This window comes from Epinephelus moara, chromosome 24 (assembly GCF_006386435.1).
Source record: "Epinephelus moara isolate mb chromosome 24, YSFRI_EMoa_1.0, whole genome shotgun sequence".
Taxonomy (NCBI): Eukaryota; Metazoa; Chordata; class Actinopteri; order Perciformes; family Serranidae; genus Epinephelus; species Epinephelus moara.
Window position 1 is genome coordinate 11720098 of NC_065529.1, and position 14025 is coordinate 11734122.

At 38.9% G+C, this 14025-nt stretch overlaps 1 protein-coding gene across 3 annotated transcripts in view; it reads right to left on the reverse strand.

Moving 5' to 3' along the window:
- The window catches only part of LOC126386070 (uncharacterized), a 23078-nt gene extending 16467 nt beyond the window's left edge, over window positions 1–6611 (reverse strand). The window contains exons 1-3 of one of the 3 annotated variants that reach the window (XM_050038182.1): window positions 6469–6611; window positions 5115–5220; window positions 4591–4879 (exon numbers count right to left, since the gene is read on the reverse strand). In XM_050038182.1, coding sequence (XP_049894139.1) covers window positions 4591–4870 — 280 coding nt within the window. In that variant the 5' untranslated portion in view covers window positions 4871–4879; window positions 5115–5220; window positions 6469–6611. Of the gene's footprint in view, window positions 1–4590; window positions 4883–5099; window positions 5221–6468 lie in introns of all 3 variants that reach the window. The other 2 variants (XM_050038181.1, XM_050038183.1) reach the window with 2 other exon arrangements.
- Window positions 6612–14025: the final 7414 nt, after the last annotated feature.

The following is a 14025-nucleotide window of genomic DNA, read 5'->3' on the forward strand; positions in this document are numbered from 1 at the left end:
TATATATATATATATATATATATATTTATATATTTATATTTATATATATTTATATTTATATATATATATATTTATATATATTTATATTTATATATATATATAATTAAGAGCTGTACAGGTTTTTTTTTTCCTCCCATAGATTCTATTTTAAAGGCCCTTCACACCCATGAAACTCTCTGAGAGGTGTTTTCACCTTAACATTTGCCACATGAGACATTGTTTCCATGTTAATGCGAACATCTTCATCACACTTGTGTTGCACCTGTTTCTCTCAAACATAGACTGCATTTTTCATCGTGCATTGCCATGTTACCTTACACATTAGTGCCACCAGCTGTGGACCAGGGACGTCATACTGGATTTCCCTTTTCAGTTGATAGAAATGGCGTGCATACTAGAATGACGCGACAGAACCTGACAGTTGAGCCAAGTTCAAACAACTGTTTACCAATGATGTTCGAGTTGGGTTGGGCCTACTTGACATGGTGCTTAATGCTTCGCTTCCCAGTGAATATCCGCTTCCTCGCTGTGTCGCTTTTGGTTTGTTAAAGTGACACGAGACAATGGACTCTGCAGTGTAAAGAGCAGCAGGACCAGAGTGATTTTCAGGGTTCCACTGGTCATGAAACCTCTGTTAAAGTTATGACATTTAAAAAAACTGTTTTCCAGGCCTGGAAATAGTTTTGAAAATACATTGTTATGGCAATTGTTTGAAGTAAAAATCCCAAAACGTCTTAACATTAGGCAACATCTGAGCATTACTAGTTTAAAATCAAGTGCTGTGCTTTGCGACCACTGAAACGTCACTAGTATCAATTGATGCACACAGACCACATCAGTATTGTGTCATCGCTGTATTTGATTTAATTAAATTATTGAATCACCAGGTATCATGATCCAAACATGTATGTAAATGTCCAGATCACGTCATTATGACTACAGTGTTAGGTCATAGATCCACTCGGACGTAGTGAGACTAAAGGAACATGAGAGCAGTCATATTAAATAAGGTATTGCGAACGCTCAGGTTTCGGCAGGGTTGCAAAACATTTATTAGACATGTACGTCAAACAAATGTTTAACAGGAATAAAAGCATAGATACTTATCAAAATTAAAATCCAAACACGTTAAATGACATTGACAGCTCCAGGATCTTTGGTTTTCTGTCTCCCAAAAAGGGACATGTCCTTGACATTTTGTACCCTTATGCGTCTGGAATCAGAAAGAGACGACTGATTGCTCTGTGTGATCAAACGTAGATCAAAACCTGCCAGGTGCTCATGGAGAGCGGAAATCAACAGCATACACAGGAAGATAGTCCAGACGTATTAAAAAGCTTTTATTGTGCTGACTAAATCATTTAAAGAACTCTTTCAATGATTTAGCCACTATAATAAAGGCTTTTTAATACTTCCTTCCTTGTTTTCTATATTTTTTTGAGTGCCTGGATTGACTTCCTGTGTACCCTGATGTGCCTGTCTGGCCTTTAGGCAATGCAACTAGTTGGCAGCGGGAATGTCTAACAAGTGGGTAAAGCTGGAAAAGATGTATCACTATATAGGCTTATCCATTTTAAACTACTTTAATGGAGTCATGGCAATGAGGTCAAATATTATGGAAAAGTTTTGAAAATTCATTCCAGTAACTGTGTCCCACTCAGGTTCGGTTCAGACACAGAAAACAGAACGCCTGTCGGGTTCAGGTCTGGCTTGGTTACTACTCTCTCTGACTCGGGTCCAGTTGGGGTTGCAGCCTGAGCTGAAGTCTAGTGCGTCCATCTGTGCCTTTGTACTAATGGAGTACAAGATACTCCAAAGTCAGACCTTCTCTTCAAAAGGTAGTATCAAAACAATTTAAAACCTTTACAATGTGCTTTAAGATGAGACAATATAGACATTTATTATTCTTATAGCTGCTGTATGTTCGGCTCAGTGACTTGCTGTGATTTGCAGCTTAACTCTGGCCAAGCTGAGCAGAACTCCAACTAGAACAACTGAAACACCTGCAAGTGTGATTAATCACTGTGACTAACAGGACAAATGATCAGAGGGGCAGAGTTTGTACCATTGTCATTAGTACAGGGACTGAAGTATGGAAGGAGTTTCTCAGTGAAGGAGCAGCTTGTAAAGGAGTAAAGAAGATCTGCGGCGTCTACATCATAGAAGGAGACCAGACCTTCGTCATAATCTACAAACACTCCCACCTTCTGAGGATTAGACTTCAGAGAGAGACGCACTGACGGGTTATCATTAGCTTCATACCTGTTTCCATCCCTCAACCACATGGTCCAGAAACCGCCTTTAGGACTCACTGTAATACTTTCTTTCCTTTCCATGGACTCCTTGGCAACTCCCACAGTCCAGGCAGTCTTCCCTTTAACCTGAACCTCGTAGTAAAATTTTCCTGACGAGAAACTCTGCTTTCCTAAGATGTTCACACATCTGGTAAATCTCTGAGTTGTTTGGGAGTTTCTTCCTCACGTCACCATGGTGTACTTGTTTCCTGTTACCAGACATGATGAGGTGAGGATGTGCTGTATCAGGATCCAGAGTCACATCCACTGCAAACTGCTGCACCCACTGGAGCTTGGGCTTCTCTCCCTTATACTCTTCTTTCTTAGCAACATCTACACAGAGAGCAAACAGACACACAGACTTATTAATAAAATGTAAAGTTCTTACCTAATTATATCTTGTACTCTTTTCATGGTAGGCTAGACATGCTAAGGATATACTGTAGAGTTTAAAAGAAAACACATGTATTTATCTTGCTCTAAAATGTAGTTGATTTTCCTGCCTCAAAAAGAGTATATATTCTTTTTTTCCCACAAAGCAAATCCAGGAAAATGGGACACTTCATTAGTATAAAAGCTACGGATGCATGATAATGACGGCACGTCATCGGTATGGGCCGATATTGGCTTTAAAATGAGCTATCAGAATTAGCCAATGTGTTTTTTCTTATTTTGCACAATGAATGAATATTACATATATTGAACGGTATTCATGTCTCCATCTGCTGGTGGGCTCCTTTATCCTATTTGTTTTGTGTTACCAAGTATATATACAGTACTCTAGAGGCTGACTGATGTCTTGGTCAATGCATATTTTTGTGGGTTGTGCAGTGTGAATTGGCTCTCACACCGGTCAGGTGGGTGCAGGTTTTAAAAACACCCAGACCCCACATCAAAAAACTTCAACAACCATTTCCACAGGAACTTTTCCTGCTTTCATGGACTGTTGGTGACATAAACCTTATGTGGCCCCCCCTTTAAAGCCTCCATTGGCGACCGCTGTTTGGAGCTTTGGGCAGGAGGTTGTTGGTGCCTGTCATTGTGGCAAACCAAATTCCTGAGCATTAAAAGCATCCATCAGTCTGAGTCAGTTAACTCTTAATTTGAGGTGTTGCCATTGATGTATAATCATGTGCAAAAATTAAGACTGCAGCAACCAATTTCAGAGAAGTGCAATACTCCGTCTGCTCAAGGTGCTGGAAATTATTCATCATAAATCACACTTTAGGTCACCTCAGAGAATCACCACCACATTGTTGTGGTAGGGTTTTTGTGTCTTTCAAGGACTTTCAAGGGCCCGATCATGAGTGATTCAAGAGCCTTTATTGATTGGTTTATAAGTGACAAAACAAGCTTGTGCTGGACTAGCAGAGGCCTGGGCACCGGGACCTGCACCTGCATCAGCAGGTCTTGGGGGTCGCAGCTTTAAAGGCTCACCACTCACAAGAAGGGTGTGAAGGGTTTGGTGCATTGCCAGACAAAAGTAGAGGTCTTGGCATGTAGACGTTCAGCTTTGGAAAACCACTTTTGGTGTTTGTTATGTAACCTCTCTGGTGGGAAAGGACTCGGACATGTTGCTGGAGGTAAAGTGACAGCAATTAGATCTGGATGGGCTGGCTTCTACACACAGTGCTGGAAATAAATGTTTGGATGAGGCTACACTCTTCTCTCTGGAGTTGCCTGAGGCAGGAGGTATAGGGTGGGAGATGGTTAAGTTTTACCCAGAGAGCAAGAGAAGGAAATAAGACACTGACATCTGTGCCTATTCGTCTGTTCATCCGACAGCAGTTCAGATTACACAGCCTTAGAGAGGTGCTAATTAAGACAGAGTCAGGTGCGCCCAGTGAGTTGCCTGCGATGGGAGGTATTGTGTGGGAGATCGTTGAGTTTTTGAACAAAAGGATTTTCGCTCTCTCTGAGTGGAAGTCACGCGCAAAGATACTGATATGTCTCTACTTATAGTACAGCAGTTCAGAATACTCTGCCTTGGAGAGGGTGCTACGTTGGACAGAGTAAGGCACACATATCCTGCAAGGAAACTAAAACTTGTGTGGGTGACAACAACGAAACTTGGTGATTTGGTTGACTGGGAGGAACGGCTTTTGCAGTCCAAACCTGAGAAGCGCTTTGTTACTGGACTTGTTTGGAAGCCACGGACTAGTTAATGAAAAACACTGACTGTTCATAAGGCAGTTCATGAATCTACTTGGTATCAGAGCACCGTAATCAAATTTATTAGATGAATTTGACATGTCTGTGTTTCAGATGTTCTTATTTTCACCTTCCCCCAACTCACTTCTCGGCTCCAAGCGGAAGTTTTGAAGGCGCTGCACCAGATCATTCCTGTCGATGTTTCCTAAAATCTTCAAGGTTACCTTCAGAGCTCCAGGACCTGGATATTTTTGTACCATGAGATCCACCGTGTCCTGTCTTTTTGCCTTCTCCAGCTGATACACAGGGATGCCTGACAAGCCCTCCAGGATGCCATCCTCCTTCAGGAACCACTTGAAATTTTCAAACTCCTCTTCCTTCAAATCATGCAGAGTTTTCCAGAGCTCCTCTTTAAGTTTCGCCATTATGGCTACCTGCTGAAAAAGGGGAAATTTTCAATCAAAGGAATATGTTCTGTTTTTTGGGAATGATTTATTTATCCCATCTTATTTCACTTCACAGGTGCACCTGTTGCAGGTGCTCATCACCAATTCAATTCATCTATCATTTAACAAATGGATCAGTCTTTTTTTTTTTTTTTTTACATTTTACTGATGTAAAACTTGTGCCAATCCACACGTTCATCCTACTTACATTAAATTTACTTACAGTTCGTGGCTTCAAATTCCAAAGGAACAAGAGCTAGACGTCATCAAAAAATGGAGGTCATGAATGGCCAGTTGATGACACTGGACACTGCGGGATACAGTTAAGCCTGTGAAAACCAGACATGAAAGTAATAATGGTTAGATAATGCACTGACATTTTCACTCCTGGATATAAAACTCAGAGGTCAGAGGTCAGCTGTTGATCAGGAGAGCATCAGGTATTCAGTGTCTTTCATAAAGATAATTCAGCACAGAAGATGTTTTTCAGTATGAGTATTAGAAGACCATCCAGTTTCCTCTGGTTGAGCTATCTGATAAAACCAGACAGGCAGTGCAAATTTATTGATATTGCACATTTCAAACAAAATGCTTTACGGAATTTATTGAAACATATTAATGAGAAAAGCTATTTTTACAGTCCTGAGCTGAAACTCGGCGCCTCCAGTCATTTCACTGGTAAATTGTCTGAGTATGTTGAAATCTTTGGTAATGTCACTGAACTTCACTGAGGCCTCTCCTTGTCATTGCAGCCGCAGACAGAAGTGGCTGAGACCACTTTCGAAACGCTAGTTGCTTCCTGTTTCTACAGTTCCTGTGGGTTGCCTGGCCCATCGGCAGGTGAGGGAACTTTAGTAATGAGGGTTCTCAGTTCCCAAATGCTTACTGACACCGTGGTGAACATGTGCCAACCTGAAATTTATTATAACATGTTGCTGGCATCAAATTCAGAATGAGTGTATAAAGTATTTTTACAATTACACAATACATGTCTTGTCTTTGGACTGTATTCAGTTGAGTGCAGGATTTGCTAATAATTGAATTGTTTCTGTTTGTTTTGCACAGCGACAGCGTCCCAACCTTTTTTGTAATTTGTTATGAATTATGACTCAGTCTGATACCTACTGCAGGGTCCAATGATAGGCAAAGACATAATGTAACATGAGAACTTCCACAGAAACTTTTTTTGTCACATTTTAATGTGAAAGTAACCAACTAAAACCGCAACATGATCTGATTTACTGGAAACAATCAGCCGATGTGAAAACATTTCAACAACTCATGCAGAATTATTCTCTTGTACAACTTGAATTTTGTGTCTGTAGCACCACTGTCTGATGAGTTGGTGTTTAAAGCTCACAATAATATGAAATTATTACCTGTTGTCTAGGCTGGGGTGATTTTACACTGCTAATTGTAGGGCAGAATAAAGTAGAGACCGTCATTTCCCCAAAATACAAAGTAAACAGCAGGGATGATGACTAAGGATACAACCTGAAACGTAGCAGAAACTAAACATCTAATATCCATTCAAACAATTTGGCAAAAAAAAAAAAAAGTAGTTATCAAAAACTCACCCAGCTGAATTCAGCACAGAGTCTGTCAGATTCAGAAAGATGAAAAACAGATGACGAGTTTTCTAACGGTTCTAGTGTACCGTGCTAAAATGGCCTTGTGCGGTTGCGTCATGTAATCGATGAGATGCAGTTATTGTTTGGCCTATCTACTCCGCTCCCTGTAACAGGAAGTGGGGTGGAGAGCGAGTGAGTGGGTCTCCTCCTCCCCCTGTCAAACGCTTCCTTACATCTGTCACAGTTATGTGTAAAGGAAACTGGAAGCTTAGCATCAAAACGTGTGCAGATTAAAAGAGGAAAAGGTTCCTGTTTCACTTCCAGATGCACAATAATACCTTTAACAAGCTGGAATTAACTTCAGCAGAGCTTCTCTTCAGACGTCACGATAGAAAGAGGAGATTGGTGGGGTTCCCATGGTCGTTAAATTACTGGAAGTTATTGAACTAAAATTTGTTGTCCAGGCCTGGGCAGGATTTGGAATTAACAAAATAATTTTGAAAAGTTTTTAAAATAGATTGTTTTGGTTATTGTTTAAAATATGTTAAAAAAAGAACCAAAACATGTATCAATGTTGCATGAAACACGTTCATAGTTTTACTAGTGTAAAATCTGGTGCTGAGCTGCCTGACCATCGAAACGTCACTCGAATCACGTGATGCACATTAAGCACATCGTCATTATGTCATCGCCATATTTGATTCAATGTAATGTACAAATTTCATGGGACATGACAGCAATTATATTTAATTTATCAAGGTTTTGCAAACACTTAGGTTCAGTCAGGGTTGCATAACAATTATTAGACTTGTCCATGAAAAATGTACAAACTTGTTAAAATTAATATCCAAACATGCATCAAATGACAGACAGCGACAGGATCTTTGGTTTCCTGTCCTGACACTTTGTGAAGTACCAGTATCTGCTGGTCTGATCTGTTGGCATATGCAGCTAGTTGGCAGCTGGAATATCTAATAAGCATGCCCATACAGAATCTGCGCCTGCAGAACTCTGATGACAACAGATTTTGGGAATATAGATGCTGCTTATAAAACTCAGGATGTTGTCAGTGTGTCATCATGTATTGTAATCAAAGCTTGTGGTGTAGTCAGAAGAAATGTCAGAAAAAAGATTTGCTGTTAATAGATCAGCAAATTGATTTTCCATATTTAACTTTACATTTTAACAGCCATGTGTCCCACATTTTGTTGATTGACTTTTCCAACAAATGTTTAAATATTTTTCTTGCAGTATTCATGATTAAATAAAACTTCTGAGTCAAAATTTCTACTAAAATCATTTTAGGTTTTAATGTATTATGTGAGGTTATTTTGTTCAAACTCTATCATACATCAGTGTTGTCACAAAAATAAATCAATAAAAATCTATAGAATTTTGCAGATTCTCATTTTTGTATCACCGCTAAAAAAAACAATTACAAAATCTGCGGATTCTGTTTGGGCCTGCTAATACGCCATTAAAGTTGGCAAGGATGTATCGCTATATGGGCCTACTCATTTTAAACTACTTAAATAAAATGGTGGAAATGAGGTGAAATATTATGGAAAAGTTTTGAAGATTCATTGATAAAAAAATGTGGGAACCCTGAGGTTAGTCTGGGGATAACACTGTCAGTCATTTCATTCTCTTTGATTTGAAGCCAAACTGTTTCTAATGTAAACTTGGTGTCTGAATGAGTCTCTTTTGAAAAGGTTCCTTGCTAAAGGAAAGAAACAATAAACCAGCTGATTACAGCAGTAGTGTATGTTAAACAAAAATGTGTTTCTCATCCATCAGCTATTCACACATATACTCAATACTATACATTATAACACAAAGTTTTGGGGCCTAATTTTAGTTGGGGGCAAAATTGATTTTGTACTGGGTGGTAAAAAAAAAAAATCTTATTCTTGGTTTTCTTTTTCAAAAGGACGTTACCGATAAAATACTTCCAAGGCACATTTATCTTTTTATTAAAGGAATACTTCACCCTCAAATCGAGCATTTGTAAACAAATTAGTCACGCCGTGTTACCTTGAATTTGGGAAGAAAATGTTCTGACATTCCTCCATGGAAAAACAACCAACATATTGATTTACTGATTGACCAAGTTTAACAAAAACTATATCAAAAGATCCATTTGAAAACACACAACTCTAGCAGAATAATCCAAGTCTCACTTATCCAGCCGTATGCTCAGTACTTCACAAACACAAGCAAACCTTGATACTGGAACCTGGCTTTGGAGAGAGAATAGGTTTTACTGTAAGTTCAGTTTTAATTTGTAAGGTACGGAGTACTGAGCTTTAGACTGGATAAATGAGACTTGGATTATTCTGCACGAGTTGTGTGAGAGTTTGTAAATTGATGTTTTGATATAGTTTTGAGCTGCTTTACATCAGAAATGTATTTCCTCTGTACAAACGAAAACGCATCTCATCTGAAAACACCTGTTCACTGTTAACCAGGCCTTCAGGTTATATTTTGGTCTAGCTGTAGCAGACATACTGTAGACAGACATGAAGAAACTTCAACATTTACACTTTAATGAACCCATAATACATTGCTCCCTTAATGTAACTGACTCATTCTTTAGTACAAGATCAATGCAAAGAGAGCTTAATGCAGTTGTGAATACTCGTGTACGGCTCTTGAACACAACATGACCCCACCATGTAATTCCAAGAAAGAAAACATTGCAACAGTATTTGTGCTGCTGAGTGATTGTCCCACTATATAATCTCGTGGTGATTTGGTAATGTTGATACAAGATGGGATCAACATTTATAAATCTTGCGTTACTGGGATTGCTTCAGTCAGAATAATGCTGTGTTAATGTTTGATGTAAAACTGTACTTTGTGCCGGGGCAAATTCCATGTATCAACACAACACCTGGCAATTAAGTGTTAATGACCTACTATAATCCAGCCTGTGCAAATGTTGACAGGTTCCTAATAGGTAATGTGGCAGGTAGTCATGTCCCTGTGTAGCTGGTATTGATGGAAGGAAAGGCAGTGATCTGGCGTCTTTATTTTTAATTTGTCCAAACACTACGTCATCAAGACGAAGATTTTAAATGTGCTTGTGCAGCATCTGCAGTGATGCAGGCACTGCGGTGGACTGTTGCGATTAAGAGGGAGCTGAGCAAGAAGGCGAAGCTTTCGATTTCCTGGTCCATCTACGTCCCAACCCTCACCTATGGTCATGAGCTCTGGGTAGTGACTGAAAGAATGAGGTCTCAGATACAAGTAGCTGCAATGAGTTTCCTCTGTAGGGTGTCTGGGCTCAGTCTTAGAGATAGGGGGAGGAGGGAGCTCGGAGTAGAGCCGCTGCTTTTTCATGCCAAAAGGGGTCAGTTGAGGTGGTTCAACATCTGATCAGGATCCTCCTGGGCGCCTCCTGTTAGAGGTGTTCTGGGCACGTCCCACTGGTAGGAGGCCCCGGGGCAGACCCAGAACACACTGGAGGGATTATAGATCTCATCTGGTCTGAGAATGCCTCGGGATCCTCCAGGAGGAGCTGGGAAGTGTTGTAGGGGAGAGGGACGTTTGAAGTACTTTGCTTAGCCTGCTGCCCCTGCCCAGGGTAAGCTGATGAAAATAGATGGATGGATGGATGGATGGCTGCTTTTTAGATTAGAGAAAGGCCATTTGATTCACTAATTGCATCAGATTTTACTTTACATGTTTTTGACTTCTGTGCTGAAGTTGTTGGACACACATATTTATGTGGGAGGGTGGTACGGGATTGTTCAAGACTTCCAAGAATTTTATTGTCAGGAAGTGTTGGAGCAGGTGGTGAAGCTTTAACATTTACCTCAGCATGGTCTGTGATGAAGAATACACATTTACCCTGCACTAACTTCATAATAACAACGGTATTCTTTGTTATATCTGTCTGACATTAATCAAATGTTCTGAGAAGTTTTCTAACTAGAATCAATTATCATCTGGGAGTAACTTCCTGTCTCTACACCCTTCTGTTTTAATCCCTTGATTAACATACCTCTACCCTCCCATTCTTCTTGTTTGGCTCACCTTCTCAGACCCAAGCACTGTCTGCATACTCACCATATACCAGTATACTATCAAAACATCTCAACAAACTTCTTTCTTTCTTTCTTTCTTTCTTTCTTTCTTTCTTTTTCTTTCTTATCCCCANTTTCTTTCTTTCTTTCTTTCTTTCTTTCTTTCTTTCTTTCTTTCTTTCTTTCTTTCTTTCTTTCTTTCTTTCTTTCTTTCTTTCTTTCTTTCTTTTTCTTTCTTTCTGATCCCCATTCTTCCTGGGGTCCAACATAACTCCCCTGGGGTACTCCACATGACACAGCACTCTCATCAGAACTACAGCCATTAAAGAAAACCGTTTGTGTCATATCAGTTAAATAGCTCTTAGAATGGACAGTGAGGACACCTCAAACCCATAACATTCTAATTTTTTCAAGTTATGGTCAATATGGTCAAATGCTGGTGAGAAATCCGGCATAACAGCACCAACTAGTTTATTTTTATCTATTTCCCTTAGCCAGTCGTCTGTCATTTGAGTTAGAGCTGATGTTGTGGAGTGACCCTTACGATATGCGTGTTGAAAGTCTGTTATTATATTATTCAATACTCATATCCCGTTAGTATTGCAGTTTTCTTTGCTTGATCTCTTTTTTTTTCATGTGCTCTTTGGTTTCGTGATCTAACCAGGGTGTACTGGTGTTTTTAATTGTAAGTTTTCTGAGAGAAGTGTGTCTGTCAACTGCCAACGTTACAAATTCTTCAAATTTGTTCAGAGCTTCGTTTGGGTTACATTCTTTTAGAATTCCTCCCAGCTTATGTTCTTCACCTCTTCTGTTAAACATTGAGCTTTAAACATTTTATATGATCTTTTTAAAACTATTTTGGGTCCAGTTTTTGGAATTTTTGCCGTCCTTACGACCACTACCATGTTATGATCACTGCAGCCAATAGGCACTGAAAAAGTTGTGAGACATTTTTCAGGAGCATTTGTGAAAATGGGGTCAATACAATGCAGCTCTTGGTGCCATCATTTCTAAGACATGTCCTTGTGGATTTAGTAGTAGTAGTAGTTAACAGTTTGTTTTTTTGTGAACAGTTTTGAGCGAACCAGTCAATATTAAATCCACCAGTGAAATATATTTCCTGACCCATAACACTGATATAGTCTACCATCTGGCATATTTGATCTGAGTACATAGTGTTGGCAGTCTGTAGCAGCAGGCCATTAACATTGGTTTTAGATGAGGCACATGTATTTGCAGCAAAGTACTTCAATTTCAGAGTTCATCAAGTCTTCTCTAATTTTTGTAGGTATGCATTCTTGAATGAAGAATGCAACACCTGTCTCTTCTGTATATGTTGTATCCCTTGATGTTTAAAGCACTGTCTTCAAATGTCTTAGTGTGTTTCAGATATTGCTAGTATTTGTATATTATCATTATAGAGAATTTCAGTTGTTTCATGTAATTTGTTCCTGATGCTATTTATGTTTACATGTACAATTTTTAGTCCTTTGTCCGGTTTCAGCCATAGGATGTGAGACAGAGATCTGAGAGAGAATCCCTGATCAGTCATGCCATTAAGTGTCTCTAGACGGCTTGGGAGTGCTGCTGCGAGGGTGGATGACCAGTTTATCATGTCTGAGGAAGGCAATGTCCCTCTCTCTCGTGCTGCTCTCAACTTCGTCGTGAGTTCTTTCCTTTTTTGCCTGACTGAGTCAGTGTAGTCCTCATGAATGAAGATTTTAGTTCCTTTGAGGTTGAGCATTGTTTCTGTAATACTTGCTAACTCGGAAAGTCAACAGACAAAAAGGAAGAGCTTTTAACATTGTTTGTTTATTTGACAGTATTCATCATATGCACATATCAGCTCCTTCCTCTGAAAAAATAACTGCAGCCGGCTGCTGATCAATGCAGCACGCACACACCTGTAAAAAAGTGGCACCATCTAGTGGCCATACACTGGTACTACACCCAAACCCCAATACATTATCTGACAGTTTGAGGGTGTTTCCCTCATCTCCTACATTCTTGTTTAACATTATCAAATTATGAACTAATTGAATGAACCTCACAATTGCTTTAGGCTGCAATTTGTGATGTTTCATAAATTGTAGAGTCATTTTCGAGATTATGATCAGGGTACGCCAGTATCTTCAAGCACTGGCCTCACGGGCAACCAAGCCCCTAAATTTGGTGGCCAAAGAACATTTTTGATTACCTAAATGTAAACATATGTAAAAGCCTACAGAAAAGGAAATTTAACACAACTAAACACCGCCTTTCTTAACTGTGATACTCCAATAAATGACAAGACATCAACAGAATAAAATATTGTTGTAAACTTATGTTTTCTCACAGTCTCTTAGTTCAGTCTTTCACTTCATTAATATGATCTTTATTTTTAGCTGCATAATAAAAACACAATGTTAAGGAAATAGATAAATATGGGATACACAGTAAGGCAAGTAAGATACTCCAAAAATATAAAAATGAGGAAGGAAATATTAAAAAGCCTAGCCTTAAAAAGCTACTATACAGGTGTGGCCCCACCTGTATCAGGAACCAATTGGAGCCCATCACATGACCCAGATAATGACATGACATGTGAAACAAATGCAAAATAATTAGAAAATAACTAGTTAATAAAATAAAATAAAATAAAAAAAAGTGTTTTAAAGCCCTGATGAAGACCTGCAGTGGTTGAAACATGTTGGCTCTTTTAATGATTTAGCCGCTACAATGAAAGCTTTTTAATTCTTCTTTCCTCGTTTTCTACTTTGATCTACATTCGATTTCACAGAGCGACCGGTCATCTCTCTCTTTTTCTAAATAGATAATCATGTTTGTTTTGCAAGCTTTTTTAAAAAAAAAAAAAGGCGTGCAAAAAGATACAGGATTGATTTTGATTATATTTAATTAAACTTCTGTTTCTGATTGTTTTGCATTGATTTTATGTAAAACACTTAATAATCTATAACAGCTACATACATTTCTTGTTGTCAGAGTACCTCAGCAGTGTACTTAAGTATAGAATCGAGTAAATGTATCTGGTTACTTACTTTTATCTCTGGCAGAAGTTTGGTGAGATACACTAACTCAAAGTGTCTAACTCCAAACTCAAAGTACCTTTAATGTTGCCTCCAAACTACACACAGCTGAAGTACTTCACTAACATTAACATTTATTTACAGTAAACTTGTCTTGCTGTCACATTAAACTGAGCTTCACTGTTTATTAATAATAATGCTTTTTATTTATAGGTGCTTTTCAGAGCACCCAAGGACACCTTACAAAACACTGTAAAAATATGCTACTAAAAAAACACGAACGATGTATCCATTCATAAAAAAATCAAGCAAAGCAGTAATATACAAAAACAAGTTAATAAAATAACCAGGCAGAAATCATAATTATAAACCCTCTCTCAGTCATGCTGTGTTTCGCTCCATTAGCTGTTAGCTCAGCCAAACACCACCAAACCCTGCTGCCCATCTGCTGCTAACAGCTAACTACTCTTCTCCCAGTGATAACAGCATGAAGACACGCTTCATTATAG